The sequence below is a fragment of the Ovis aries genome, chromosome 12 (genome assembly GCF_016772045.2).
Source record: "Ovis aries strain OAR_USU_Benz2616 breed Rambouillet chromosome 12, ARS-UI_Ramb_v3.0, whole genome shotgun sequence".
In the NCBI taxonomy this organism is placed as follows: domain Eukaryota; kingdom Metazoa; phylum Chordata; class Mammalia; order Artiodactyla; family Bovidae; genus Ovis; species Ovis aries.
This window is the reverse complement of record NC_056065.1, coordinates 75,343,966-75,359,973: the sequence shown is the minus strand read 5'-3', so window position 1 is coordinate 75,359,973 and position 16,008 is coordinate 75,343,966. Positions and strand designations below refer to the sequence as shown.

The following is a 16,008-nucleotide window of genomic DNA, read 5'->3' as shown; positions in this document are numbered from 1 at the left end:
GGGGACATGTAATTTAGCAGATTTGAATTATAAACATTACTTGGGTGTATGTTTGGGGGCTGCAAAGGTGTTTAATTTAGTTTGTCTATTTCCTTTTTTAAGGCATGACAAAATGTAGTACTATTCTTTTCCTCCTTAAGTAAAAGTGCTAGTCACTCAGTTGTGTCCCAACTCTGTGACCCCATGGACTGTAGCCAGACAGGCTCTTCTGTCCATGGGATTCTTCAGGCAAGAATATTGGAGTGGGCTGCCTTTTACTTTCGGAGAGGATCTTTCCCACCTCCAGCGATTGCTCCCTCCCACCTCCCCACCAAGGATGGAACTCCTGTCTCTAGCATTGCAGGCAAATTCTTTACTGTCTGGAGCTTTCCTGATAGCTCAGTTGGTAAAGAATCATCCAGCAATGCAGGAGACCCCCTGGAGAAGGGACAGGCTACCCACTCCAGCATTCTTGGGCTTCCCTTGTGGCTCAGCTGGTAAAGAATCTGCCTGCAATGCAGGAGACCTCGGTTCGATCCCTGGGTTGGGAAGATCCCCTGGAGAAGGGAAAGGCCACCCACTCCAGTATTCTGGCCTGGAGAGTCCATGGGGTCGCAAAGAGTCGGTCACGACTGAGCGACCTTCACTTCACTTCTTTACTGTCTAAGCCACCAGGGAGCTGAGAGTTTAATTGACTAACCCAGAAGAAGAGCACATGTGCAAATAGGATGCTCAAGTGCTCCTAGACGTGGCTGAGGGACAGGACGGGCGAGGACGCCGCCTCCTCTGCCCTGGGACCTCTCTGCCCCGCCCGCGGCCTTGGCTCTGGCGGGCTTCGCTCCCAGCAGCAGCGCCCCGGGGTCAGGTCGCCACCAAGGCCTCCGGGTCCGCCGGGATGCTCCGAGCGGCCTCCGAAGGAACGCGCACCGCGTCCCCTCGAGGAGCTGCGGGGATCGAGAGAGAATTCGCCCCTTCTCCTCGGATCACCGAGTCCCAGGAAGATAGCCCGGGCAAGAGACTCTCAAACTGCAAAGAAGAGCTAATGGCGCAGGGGCATCGACCAGTTTAAAATTTCTGCCTCCACCAATGGGCGCGCCCGGTACCGCCCTCCTTCGCGCGGAGCCAATCAACGAGCAGCAGCGCCAGCCAATGAGGAGACGGCACCTTATTTAAACTTGGCGCGGCGCTTTCCCTGAGGAGACAGCGAGGGCAGCGGGTCTCGGCGGCCTCTGAGGACCGGGGCTTAGGTTTGAAATTCGCTTTTCGGTTTTGTGAACAGGTTGGTTGATGGTAAAGTATCTTCCTACAATCCGGGAGACCCGGGTTCAATCCCTGGGTCGGGAAGATCTCCTGGAGAAGGAATTGGCAACCCACTCCGGTACTCTTGCCTGGAAAATCCCATGGACGGAAGAGCCTGTAGGCTACAGTCCATGGGGTCGCAAAGAGTCGGACACAACTGAGCGACTTCACTTCGGTTGAAGGGAAGAGAGTCACAGCTCCTCCACCGTAAATGCAGCTGTCTTGGCAGTTGCTGGCACGGTCATTCCCTCACAGTACTTTGAAGGAGATCAATGTACTCGCCCGGGATCCTTCCTCCACTTCCTGGGCCCAAAAGGGAGAAAATGAGGAAAACGAAAATTAAATGTACAGTTAGTGTGGACGTGCTGATGTCAGTGCGTGGTGTCGGTGCAGCGGCTCAGTAATTTACCTGCTGGTTCTTACCTCGGGAATCTGGGAGCAAAACCAGGTAAACAAACAAAACCCGAGATTCCCAGTAATTCATAAAAGGTGGTCTTGATGGGCATGGCCCCCGACAGATAACTTCTCGGTTTTCATTTTAATTGTAGATATCTGATAGTAATGATTGTAGCCTACATGTTACTCTCTGCCAGGGGCTGTGTTAAGCCCTGCACGTATTTATCTCCACCTTCGCTTCCACCCTGGGGGGAAGGGACCGTTATTCGTGATTCACAGAAGAGCGAGGCCGGCGTCCAGCCAGCTGGGAGTGGCGAGGCCAGGAGGGGCACCGGCGGTTCGGCTCCTCTTGCTGTCCCCGCTGCCCGCGCTGCCTCTAAAGACAGGAGGAGACTGAAAAATAACCCGTGGATGTGCTTACAGCCACACAGAATACATGAAAAGAAAACTCCCTGAGTGGAAAACCAAAATGAGGAAAGTGAGATCGGAAATTGTATTCACTGACACCCAATTTGATCTGATGTTGAACCCTGTTAGCTTAACAACACTTACCCCAAAATTTTTATAGAGGTGTTTTTGAATCCTTTAGGACTGATTCACAATGAGAACACTCCATGCTACGTTGCTTCAGTCGTGTCTGACTCTTTGTGACCCTATGGACCACAGCCCGCAAGGCTCCTTGGTCCATGAGATTCTCCAGGTGAGAATACTGAAGTGAGTTGCCATTTCCTTCTCCAGGGGATCTTCCTGACCCAGGAATCTAACCTGTGTTGCCTGCTTTGGCAGGCGGATTCTTTACCACTAGTGCCACCTGGACAATACTTACTCAAAAATGTTTATAAAGGTATTTTTTAATCCCTTAGGATTGATTCTCAGTGAGAACACTATAATTTTTAAGCAAAATGTTAATGTGAACGATGATAACTTTCTAATACACTAAATTTATGTTTATTATTTCATACTGCAATGTTATTCATCACATTAACATTGCAAATATAAGCCCTCTTAAGCTCAAGTCACTGAAATGTTTGTTTCAACTCTTTTTAACGTGGTAGGAACCAACCAGCTACTTGTGGCCTGTGGGTTACTTTAAACCCTTTCTATGATGGACGAGGTGGTATTGTCCTCTCTGGAGCAGATGTATTTTCTGAGTCTGGAGACTGTACGTCCCCATGAACGATAGAATGCTTCTAGAACCAAAGAATCCGTGGTGGTTTTCAAAATGTGTCTAAAAAGTCTTAGCCATTCCTCTTTTCATTGAAGAGGGAAAATAATTTGTGTCTTTGGGTGGTGTGGACTTAGGGATTCACAATGGCAGAAGTGACATGGTATCTCTTCCTAGATTAGGTTATAAAAGCCTGCAGCTTAAATCCTGCCTGTGTTCTCACTCTTTCTTCTTATTTTTTCTTGGGAGTAGCCAGCTGCCCATTACCGGGCAGCCCTGTGGAGAAAGGCCATGTGGGGAGAACTCAGGCCCAGAAGTGAGCTCGGAGGTGAAGCTTGCTCCAGCACAGTCTCTGGAGACCTCACTGCCATGAACTTTGACCTCAGCCCCCGGGGAGATCTTGAGCCAGAGCCACCAGCTTAGCCACTAGACTTCGGACCCACTGGACCTGTCAGGTAATAAATGTCTGTTGTTCTAAGTGGTTACAATTGGTCTAATTTGTTACACAGCAGTGGAGAATTAGGTGTCCCACACAGCACTACAAATAGTGACAGTTTTACTTCATCTTTTCCAATTTGGATGCCCTTATTATGCTGATAAATGTTCCCTCTATAACCACTTTGTTGAGTTTTTTTTTTTTTTTAATCATAAATAGTTGCCTACAGACTAAAGAAATTTTTAATGAATTTTATTTGTGCCTGGCATTCTGAACCATTAGGACAATTATAAAACAGTCTTGCTTTTTCTCATTTTGCTCCTAGAAACTTTATATATGTAAAATAAGTTAGGCCCCACAGCTTTCCTATTTCTTAATGTGCTCAGTCATTCAGTTGTGTCCAGCTCTTTTGCAACCCCATGAACTGTGGCCCACCAGGCTTCTCTGACCATGGGATTTTCCAGGCAAGAGTACTGGAGTGGGTTGCCATTTGCTTCCCTGGTGGCTCAGAGGTTAAATCGTCTGCCTCCAATGTGGGAGACCCGGGTTCGAGCCCTGGGTCAGGAAGATCCCCTGGAGAAGGAAATGGCAATCCACTCCAGTATTCTTGCCTAGAGAATCCCATGGACAGAGAAGCCTAGTAGGTTACAGTCCAAGGGGTCACAAAGAGTCGGACACGACTGAGCGACTTCACCTCACCTCAACCTTAGTCAATGCAGTCTTACCTGGAGGTTAGGAGATAAGACTGAATATTCTGATCCTTTGATCATAAGGTTGGTTCTGCCAGCCAAAACTGGCAGCCAGCCCCTAGTTTTAGGGGCTTTCCCAAAGTCACCTCATTAACATAGCAATATACACATTTATCACTCTCAGCACTTAGTAAAAATCTTATGATCATTGCAGTAGATGCAAAAAAGCATTTAACAAAATTCCACATCCATTTATGTTATGCTAGTGTTTAGAACTGTGAAGCATGAACCTTGTAGGGAGACTAAATGTATGAGAAATAGTTTGGTCATCTGAATGTCAAATTATACATACATTTTTGTAAATCACAATTTCACAGAAGGAAACTCTTCTGAACTCATTTTAAGAGGCCAACATTACTCTGATACTAAGACCAGATAATGACACCACAAGAAAAGAAAATTGCAGGCCAATATCCCTGGTGAATATAAATATAGCAACTTTCAGTAAAATATTAGCAAACTGAATTTATCAACACGTTAAAGGATCATAGGCTGTGATCTGCTGCTGATGCTCAGGTAGCTTTTATTCTAGGGATGTGGAAATGGTTCAACATTCACTAACCACTATGATATAACACATTAACACAATGAAGGATAAAAATCATAAGATCATTGCAATAGTTGTAGAAAAAGTATTTAACAAAATTCCACATCCATTTATGTTAATTCTATCAATAAAATGGGTGTACAGGGAACAGCCACACATGGCACAACTAATATAATATTTAATGATGAAGAGCTGAAAGTATTTTTGTCTATCATCAAGAAGGACAAGGATACGCACTAAAAGAGTTCCTGGAACCCATTCCGCTGTGGTTGTGTGCCTGTGTAAAGCCTTTTTAACACCAATAAGCAGTTCCCAGATGCCAACAGGGTGTCCAAGAAATCAATTTAATTGTGACACTATCCAGAGATAAAATCAGATTCCACAGATAAAGGGCTTATTCCCATATGATCACCCTATACTTCAGACACTAGTTATAACCCAGTTTGTTACCTGTGCTTCTGACCAACTGCTTCAAACTGGAGGTTCCTACAACCTCCTCCAACTCAGGATGCCAGTCAGGGTCCAGGTTGTCACATGTACTTCTGACTGACTGGCTATAAATCAGAGGTTCCCATTTTCCCCTCCTTGGGTTTGATTAATTTACTAACATGGCTCACTCACTAGATTATCAGCTTGTTACAAAGGACATTAAAGACTACAAATCACAAGCCAGATGAAGAGATCAAAACCATAGTGAGATGTCACCTTATACCTGCCAGAAAGGCTGTTGTTAGAAAGACATAGTTAACAATTGTCAGCAGGGGTATGATGGAGAAAGAAATGGCAACCCACTCCAGTATTCTTGCCTGGAGAATCCCGTAGACAGAGGAGCCTGATGGGCTGCTGTCCATGGGGTCGCACAGAGTCAGACAAGACTGAAGCAACTTAGCATGCATGCATGCATGCATTGGAGAAGGAAATGGCAACCCACTCCAGTATTCTTGCCTGGAGAATCCCAGGGACAGGGAAGCCTGGTGGGCTGCTGTCTATGGGGTCACACAGAGTTGGACACGACTGAAGTGACTTAGCAGCAAGGGTATGAAAAGAGAAACCTCAAGCACTTTTGGTAGAATGTAAACTGGTTTACTGGTTGGACTTCCCAGGTGGCGCTAGTGATAAAGAACCGGCCTGTCAGTGCAGGAGTTGCAGGTTTGATCCCTGAGTCAGGAAGATTCCCTGGAGGAAGGTATGGCAACCCACTCCAGTATTCTTACCTGGAAAATCCCATGGACAGAGAAGCCTGGCAGGCTGCAGTTTGTGGAGTCACAAGGAGTCCAACACGACTGAAGCAACTTAGCACACACACAAACTGGTTCAGCCACTGTGGTAAACAGTATGGAAGTTCCTCAGTAATTAAAAATGGAACTACTATATGATCCAGCAATTCCACTTATACAAAGAAAATGAAAATACTGATTCAAAAACATACATGTGACCCAGTGTCCACTACATTATTTACAGTAGCAAAGATATGGAAGTAACCTAAGTATTCATAGATGGCAGAATGGATAAAGAGAATGTGGTATATGTATTCAGAGAAATATTATCCAGCCTTAAAAAGATGAAATTTTGCCATTTGTGAAAACATGGATGGACCTTGAGGGCATTATGCTAAATGAAATGTCCGAGAAGGACAAAGAACATATGATCTTACTTATATGTAGAATCAAAAACAAAACCATAAAAACAAATAAATAAACCAACGAAAAACTGAGCTTAAGGATACCAAGGGTTAATTAGTGGTTGCCAGAGTCTGGCGATGGAATAGGGAGTTTGGCAAAATGGGTGAAGAAAAAGTTAAAACTTTCAGTTGTGGGAAAAAAAAGAAGTCATCGGGAGGTAACATACAGCAGGTAAGCACAGCTAATAATGTGTTAAAATAATATATTTTAAAGTTGTAGACAGTAGATCTTAAAATTTCTTATCACAAAAGTTTTTATAACAATGTATAGTGATAGATATTTAAACAAAAGAGTAACAAAGTATTACCTTAAAATATTTTTACTTTATATCTTTATGTTCATCTTTCAGTGTTCATATTTTTGTAGAAATTTGAAATGTTTCTAATCAACTGATTTTTTCATTGGAATACAATTGCCTTACAGTGTTGTGTTGATTTCTGCTATACAGCAAAGTGAAACCGCCATATGTTTACACATATTCCCTCCCTCCCCCCAACCCACTTCATCCCACCCATCTGAATTGTCATAGAGCACCGGGTGGAGCTTCCTGTGCTATACAGCAGGTTCCCACGAGCTACCTGTTTCACCCATGGTAGAGTATATATGTCAATCCTAATCTCCCGATTTAGTCTACCTTCCTCTTCCCCCACTGTGTACACATGCTTGTTCATAACTGTGTCTCTATTTCTGCCCTGCAAGGAGGTTCATCTGTACCATTTTTCCTAGATTCCACCTATATGCATTAGTATATGATATTTTTTCTCTTTCTGACTTACTTCACTCTGCATGACAGACTCAAGCAACTGACAAAGGATTCATCTCCAAAATATACAAATAGTTCATGCAACTCAATATCAAAACAACAAACAACCCAATCAAAAAATGGGCAGAAGACCTAAATAAACCTTTCTTCAAAGAAGACATATATGAAAGAGGCACATGAAAAGATGCTAAACATCATTAATTATTAGAGAAATGCAAATCAAAACTGCCATGAGTTATCACCTCACACCAGTCCGAGTGGCCATCATCAAAAAATCTACAGACAATAAATGCTGGAGAGGGTGTGGAGAAAAGGGAACCCTCTGGCTCTACTGTTAGGGATGTAAATTGATACATCTTTGTGGAGAACACTATGGAGGGTCCTTTAAAAGGTAAAAATAGAACTACCGTATGACCCAGCAATTCCACTGCTGGGATATCCCTGAGAAAACCAGGGATTTAAAATTTTATAACTTAAAATGACACATGTACTCCAGTGTTCATTGGAGCACTATTTACAATAGGCCAGACATGGAAGCAACCTAGATGTGTATCAATGGATAAATGGATAAAGATGTGTTACAAAAACACAGTGGAATATTACACAGTCATACAAAGAAATGAAATCTAATTACTAATCTAATAAACTGGATCTAATGACCAATGTAGGTATGACACACAGGTTTTTACGTGTTTGTGAAATGATATTATGAGGATGGAGATAAGCATTTTTTATGAAATAAAGTCTCGGGAAACTTCAGAAGTTATGGAGAATATTTTAGAAAGTTAGAATGATGGAAGGAAGGAGGCATTGAAGCGATTGCATCTAATTTCTTCCCAAAGATGTTTTATAAATAGGACATGTAGCATTTTGACTTTACAAGTATTAAAGTGCTTTTAAGAAGTGATTAGTTAGTCACCTGGATTATAATTGCACCATCCACATAATATTTAACACAAATTCTGATTTACTTGATAAAATGAGAATTGGATTAATAATGAAAAGTTCAGTTTTATGACTGCATTTTAACCAATGTTTCATTCACAATGAGGATACACCACTTTTCCTTCGTGACAGGTTGTTCGAAATGTATGATTTGGTGTCGTTGGGCGATATCCATATTTACACGTAAATTCAATACTGTCATCTGTTCTAGTATAGAGTTTTTTATCTTGTCTCCATTTTAGCTGTATGTTGTGTTGTTGCATCATTTCTTCTGAAATTACACATGCACCTGAAGTTAAAAAGAAATATAGAACACTAAGTAGTATACAAGCATATCACTCAGGATTTTAGACTTCCAAGTAAAACCTTCTACACTGGTCCAAGATTTCATTCTCAAAACATTTTCCAAGCCAACTCACTGAAAATCCATTATGTAGATTCCAATTAATGATATTAAAATGAGGTGCTACATTTAATTTATTAAGTGTTGTAATGAGGGATTCATGAAGTCAATATCACATTGAGTTTATATTAAATAATCTTTCATTGCTATGATTCCTTGAACAAGAGTTTTTCAAACTTTATTTTCTCATATATTATTGTTAGTCACACATTCAATAGAATTGTTGTTAATCCATAAGATTGCTATTCTAAACAACAAAATATTATACCAATTACGCTGATTTTCCCAGGACCCACGAGAAGATGAAAGTATTACCTAAGCACTTTGGTGGTTCTGACCACTCTCCATTCCGACACACTATGTGTTTGTCTCCCTGAAGTACATAGTAGGCCTGGCACTTGTACTCAACAGCTGATTCTGGAGGATATTGCGGTAATGGGAGTGAGACAGTGTCTCCATTGTCTATTGGTGGAGGAGGCCCACATCTTCCTTGAGGATCTAAAAACATAATTTGACTTATTGAGAGACCAAAGAAAAACAGAAGTTAAAGAAAGCAAACAAAATAATACCACAATGTGTAATATCAAGATTTATGATTTCTGATGAAAGAAATGATTCATTTAAGGAATTTTAATCACTTAAACTGAGAGTCAAATTTTAAGGCCTTCCTTTCACCCCATGTGAAAGCATACATTAGACATTAGCAAACATGTCTGCTCTGTGGTATTCTGGTAGTTAAAAATGTTTTCCTTAATGAATGTTTGCTAGAAAGATGGATTGCTACCATAAACAAAGGACGTTTCTTGGTCTTAGGTATTAAGCATACTGCAATGGCTATTGGATCTTTAGTAATTTTAAAAATTGATTTTCGTTTTTTTTCCAAGAGAAATATCAACTTCTTAAATAAAATTCAAGAAATTACAAATGTGTATAATGTGAAGGGAATTTCAGGCTTTCTGTCTGGACAAAATGAGAAGGGAACATTTCTGCTTATTTCTTCTGCGACATATTCCCTCTGTTAACTAAAAATCCTGAACAGAATTATAAAAACCAACATAAGAGGTTGTGAAGAGTGTAGAAAAGAAGTAGATTGTTTTGAGAACTTGGGATTCAAGGAGTTACAATGCACTGGCTGTTGGAGCTTTCACTTTGCTTTGTATGTATCAGGACCAGGCACTGAAATTGCAACCCAGAAATGATCTCACATTCAGGCAAAATTAACAAACAAAAAGGTCACAAGAAGGTTCTGCTTTCTTTAGGCACAGGCCCAGGAAAGAATCAACCTAGCAAGGCAGAAACATTTTCTTTCATAGTACAGGACTTAGTCTAGAAAAACATCACAGAGGAAACCTAAGACTAACCCTCTCCTCACGTTGATCAACAGGGGCCTTTGATGAGTCTAGACTTTTCACCCATGCTGGAAGGGAAAAAGATGCCTGTCCTTGTGTTTGGACTGCACCCTGGGGGTTTCATGGTCTCCTGGAATCTGGATCTTGCATCTGCCGTAAAGTTACTTTTGTGGATAGATGCTAAATTTTTATTATTGAAGGTGGAATACCAGGAGGAGCATCTTATCCTTTATCTTGCTGACATCACTCTAACCTCTGTGCTAGTTTTGTCTGTATTTCATAATTGTTCTCTTCTTTCTGTTTGGAATTTCTTGTTTCTAGTAATTTTGTATATTCTCTCACTATTTTATTAATCTGTTTAGCAGATTGCTTCTGCTTCCTTTCTTCAATTAATAATAATTCAATCACATTACAGTTTTTTGGACACCTATATGTTTGGTTTGCAAATGCTCATTTTTTAAAAAAATTTATTCTATATCGGAGCACAGCTGAGTAAAAATGCTGTCTAGTTTCAGGTGTTCAGTAAAGTGACTCAGTTATACATATAAATGTATCCCTTCCTGGAGACTTTTTTTATTGCGGTGTAGTTGATTTGCAATGTTGTGTTACTTTCAGGTGCGAAGCAAAGTGAATCTCTTATACATATATCAACTCTTTTTTAGATTCATTTTCCATAATCACCCAATAAAGGTGATTTTTAAAAATTGTTAAAATCACCTCTATTCAGATTTGAATTACATACAATAAAATCCACGTGTCAGCCAATGATGTGACAGTGTGTAGCTGTCACAAACCCAACCAACTAGAGGCAGTCTTCTCCTCCCTTTACAATTCTGCTGTTTCATTTCCACTCCACCCCTCCCCACAACTCTCCTCTGCTTAGAAGCCCGTGTTTTCTGTCCCTACGGAGCAATGCTGCCTTCCTACAACATTGTTTATGGATTCATATAACATGCCTTCTCTTACATCTGGCTGCTTTATGTCATCAAATGTCGGGCCCCATCTGCTCTGTGGTGTCTTGCGTCATTAGCTCACTCTTTTTCACTGTGGAACAGGGTAGCTTTATATAAGTGTAAGTATGTTTATCCATTTTATCCTCTGTTGACTATCTTTTGAAGTGTTCCCAGTTTGTGGCAGTTATAATTGAGCTATTTATGCACACCTGAACTCAAGTCTTCGAGTAAACATGTATTTACTATTTCCTGCTGTATATTTAAAAGTGAAATTGCTGGGCTATCTGATACATGCATGATTAAATCTATAGGAAACTGCCATACTGATATTCAGAGTGATTGTACCATCTTACATTCCCACCAGCAATGTGTGAGCGTTCCAGGTGAATCCTCACTAACAAACAGGATGATTGGGTTTTTTTTAACTGAGGTACAATTGGTTTCCAGTGCTGTGTGAGTCTCAGGTGTATAGCATGGTGAAGCAGTACTCTTATAGATTATACTCCTTTGTAGTTTAAGACAGAGACTGTAATTCCCTCTGCTATACCATATACCCTTGTGGCATATCTGCTCTATATAATACATGGTAGTTTGTACCCCTTAATCCCATACCTCTAGGTATGGAGGGAGGGAGGGAGTTTGCCCCGCCCTACTTCCTTCCATCTTTTGCTAACTATGAATTTTTTTCTATATCTGTGAGTCTGTTTCTGTTTTGCATATATATTCAGTTATATTATTTTTTAGATTCCATATATAAATAATATCATAGAATATTTGACTTTCTGAGTTGAGTGCATTTCACTGAGGATTATATTCTCTGGGGCTATCCATGTTGTTACAGATGGCACTATTTCATTCTTTTTTGTGGCTGTGTAGTATTCCATTGTATATATACAATGGAAAACACCTGAGTTGGTTGCCAGGGGAGCCAACTTTGTGATGAGATTAAAAGTTTCAGTCCTGACCTCCAGGGAGGGAAGAGTGGCTGCAGATCACATCAACTGCTGATGGCCCATGGATTAATCAGTTTGCCCCTGTCATAAACCCTCCATAAGAAAAAAAGGATGGGATTCTGAGAGATTCCTGGGCGGTGAACATGTGGACGTGCTGGAAGAGTGGCTATTATGAGGGGCCTGGGAGTTCCTCACCTTCTACACACCTCACCCTGTGCCTGCCTTCCGTCTGAGTGTTCCTCAGTTATGTTCTTTATATTCTTTAAGCTGGTAATATGAGAAATCAAATGTTTCTTTCAGTTCTATGAACCACTCTAGCAAATTAATTGAACCTGAAGACGAGGTCCTGGGAACCTCTAACACATAGCGTAACATGTAGACAAAAGCATAGATGACAAGCTAGACTGGTGACTGACTTGTGAAGTGGGCGGTGGGAGGAAGAAGTCTTGGGGGCCTGAGCGCCCACCTGTGGGAACTGACAGTATTTCCAGTTAGACAGTTTCAGGGAATTGCTTGGTGTTAGGGTCGCTAAGAGTCGGACACAACTGAGCGACTTCACTTTCACTTTTCACTTTGCTGCATTGGAGAAGGAAATGGCAACCCACTCCAGTGTTCTTGCCTGGAGAATCCCAGGGACGGGGGAGCCTGGTGGGCTACTGTCTATGGGGTTGCACAGAGTCAGACACAACTGAAGTGACTTAGCAGCAGCAGCAGCATGGAAAACATGCATCATTGTAATAGGAAAGATCATTAAACAACTGGAATGGCCTATTTCGACAATTATAACTAGGCTTGTCCTAAGTTGAAGTAAAAGCCACGTATGGTAACTGAAATATTCAGTTTGACGAATTTGGTTTTGACCTTGAAAAAGGCTAGTTTTCCTTCCCTTTGTTTCCTCCCTATGTATCATGCACTTACTTGCTGAAGGACCTTGTCAGAGTCAGCTGGCTGCCTTTTAAGTTCCATGAGAGAACCATATCTTGATTTGCTTCTTTTGATGCATTGTTATATTTTGTGAAGCTATTGAGATTTACATTAAAATGCTGTATATTCAAAGGCAGCACAATATGCATTACCAAGATTTGTTGATTCTGATAAAAATCATTTACTGAAGAAACTATATAATGTGAGAATTATAGTTTTTCACCGTGTTCTTGGCTAGTGTTTGCTATTATTACATTAAATTTATGTGAGTAGACAAAATGATTTTCTAGTGATGACCCAGGTATTTGCAGCTCTGCTTAGGCAGAGTTGGAACCTTGAACTGAAAAGGTGATGACAGTAGCAATAGCAATATCGCCTGCACTTAATATTGTTATTTCTCTATAAAATATGAATAAATACCGGACCTGAGAGCACAGTGTGTTACTCACAGACACGACGGCATACAGGAGGGGAGGACCAGCCACTTTCTCCGCATGCAATGCTGCTCTGACCGTTTGGGAGGCTGTAGCCAGCATTACACACAATGTGAACGATGTCACCTTCCCGGTGCGTTTGTCCTGAAGATGTAGATTGACCATTTTCCACCCAAGGGAAAAAGCACTGTCCTAAAAGGCAGAAAATGACTGGTACTCATTTTGCAATGAAAGAGTATGACATTTTGCGAAGTTCCAAAGAGAAATCCAGTACAAAAATTTTGCTTCTTAAAAATTTGGCCATGCATGTAAAAAATTAGTACGCCATGTCATTAATTTCAACTTGTATAATGAAAATGTTTTTCATTTGTAAAGTCACTTTCCACAGACATCTTCCCACAGTGACTGTCTTAGGTCGACCTGTCTTTGCTGGCTCCTCTGGTCTCCACTGCTACGACTGTCCAGACCCTGCAATTCCTTCAGGCACGGCCTCTCCACCCACTGGACACACTGATAATTCATCCCGGTGATGAGGAGGGTGCTTACTCACTGAGGCACTTTGGTGTTGGGGACCATCCTTCCTCTGTACAGTTTATTCGAGTCCAGAGTGATTGTGAAGGAGTCACAAAGCTGTGTTCACAGGTGTAGTAGAAATATTTCCCTACATCAGTTGGGAAGAATTTTTTATATCTATTTTCATTATATATGCTTCCATGTTTTATTTCTGGAAAATCACACATTCTTCCTTAAGGAAAAAAAATAGTTATCCTGCATTAGTGAATAGTTCTATGTATGTTAATAATCCCATTGATGAATTTATTATTCTTCGTAGCTTAATTATCCCACTTGTAGTAGTGATAGAGATCTGGGACAGTCTATAACTAATAGGGTGTAAAGGTCTTGGAGAAACACAGGATGTTTATGTTCTTTGGAAGTGTTTCTAATATTGACATTATACAGGATAAAAGAAGAGAGAGAAAACAATGTATTTTCTTTTTCCTTAGAGTATGAGGTAATTTCTCTATAAGTTTACCCTCCATCATGATGACACAATACAGACAATTTCTACAAGTCGCCTATTAAAATATAAAGACCCATGAAAGTAGATGAAACATGAAGCTACACTTAAGAGGGAAGCTGAGTGTTCAGATCTGTTTCAACTTACCTTGCCCATGAGCACAGCAAACCCACAGGGTGAGGATGACATTGAGTAGTAACAGCATGTTAGACATTCTCAAAGGCACGTTCGTGCAGGTATTCCGGTTGTGTTGTTTGGTTGTTGAGCAGCTCCTCAAGTGTGACTCTGAATTTAAGGGGATATCTATCAGCGTGATGCTAGTGAAGTGAGGTCACTTAGTATCAAAGTTCAAAGAACTTTGCCACATCCCTGAATTCCTAGTAGTGGTTTCAAAACAATTTCTTGAATTCATTCCCAGATATGTACTTGTCTGTTTGCACCACTGTAATTCAGCAGGGAAGAGAAGTTTTCCCCAGAAAGAGTGAGGTGACAGTTGCCTTTTGGTTGGTAAACAAAATGGAACCCTTTTAAAAAATATATATTTTTATTGAAGTAGAGTTGATTTACGATGTTGTGTCTATTTCTCTTGTATAGTAGAATAGTTCAGTTATGCATGTATTCTTTTTTCACATTCATTTCCACTGTGGTTTGTCTCACAATACTGAATACAGTTCCCTACGCCATACAGTAGTTTTGTTGTTTATCTTTCATATGTGTAATAGCTCGTGTCTGCTAATTATCAAGAAGGCAGGAAGAGAAGGGAACCCCAGAGGATGAGGTGGTTGAATGGTGTCACCAACTCAGTGGATATGAGTTTGAGTAAGCTCCGGGAAATGGTGGAGCACAGGGAAGTCTGGTGTGCTGCAGTCCATGGGGTCACAAAGGGTCGGACACGACTGAGTGACTAAACAGCAACAAATGTACCTGTATGAGTTTGTTTGTTTCTTTTTGGGGAGAGTACTAGATTGGCCTCTAAAGTGATATAAAACTCTAATTTTTAAATTAAACACTTCTCGAAAAAACACCATTTCTTTCTCAGCCAGATGAGTAACCAAGTCCATGTCACTAACACTTTCTCACAGCCTTTACTTACCTTCTCCCAGCTTTGCGTGGGGTAGGGATTTATGAAAATTGATGTGTACCTGGACCTTACTCCACCCTCTATGCTTTCTTGTGCTTAGGGAAGCACCAGTGTTTCTGGAACTCACTTGGGATCACGCTATTAAGTACAGGAGTTTCAGTGTATTCTCGGCATGAAGTATTGAATGTGCTTTGCATGTGTTCTCCCTTGAGTCTGACTCTTTGTGACCCCGTGAACTCTAGCTGCTAGGCTCCTCTGTCCATGGGATTTCCCAGGCAAAGATACTGGAGTGGGTTGCCATTTCTTTTTCTATAACGTACTTTGAGGCACCTTTTAATTTTAAAACATATTCAGATGCACACAATGATAATCCTCTTTTTATAGGAATATAACTCAAGAATCTTTATCTGTTCTTTCACTGACTTATTAATTGCTTTTATTCTTTATTTTGTTTTTATGTGTGTATTTATATAACTAATTATATTTGTCATCATTTAAAGTATAATTCTTTTAATAGAGAATTTCTATTATCAAGAAATTATATTATCTAATTATCAAGCAGATAATTAACATGGAAAATATAATACTACTAGAAAGGAGAAGAAAATAGATCAGTTGCCAATGTGAGAGAGTTAATGCACTGAAATTATTTATTATTTCCTTATGTAATATTACTATGATAATTTCAAAATACTAAATTATTTATTAATGTAATTAAAGCTTCCAGAATAGAAAAATAGCTTATAGCAACTAACCCTTCTATAAAGAAATATTATAAACTAATACAAACTACAGCAATGAGTACTTGACATACTGAAAGAAAGCAGAAAATGGTAAGTGTCCAACCCTTGAAAAAATGGAACCAAACTGGGACCTGTATTTACCCATTTTTTGGGGAAATTCCCCCAAATCTTCATATTTCTCCTTAAGTT

General features: G+C 40.5%; 1 protein-coding gene across 1 annotated transcript; it reads right to left on the bottom strand.

Moving 5' to 3' along the window:
- Positions 1–6,438: 6,438 nt before the first annotated feature.
- Positions 6,439–14,262, bottom strand: LOC101123223 (complement factor H-related protein 2). Its single transcript, XM_004013927.6, has 5 exons — positions 14,143–14,262; positions 13,528–13,722; positions 12,993–13,169; positions 8,680–8,862; positions 6,439–8,250 (listed from the first exon to the last, which is right to left on the bottom strand). The coding sequence occupies exons 1-5, from the start codon at positions 14,207–14,209 to the stop codon at positions 8,054–8,056; spliced, it is 819 nt and encodes a 272-aa protein (XP_004013976.1). The 5' UTR covers positions 14,210–14,262; the 3' UTR covers positions 6,439–8,053.
- Between the last annotated feature and the right edge of the window lie 1,746 nt (positions 14,263–16,008).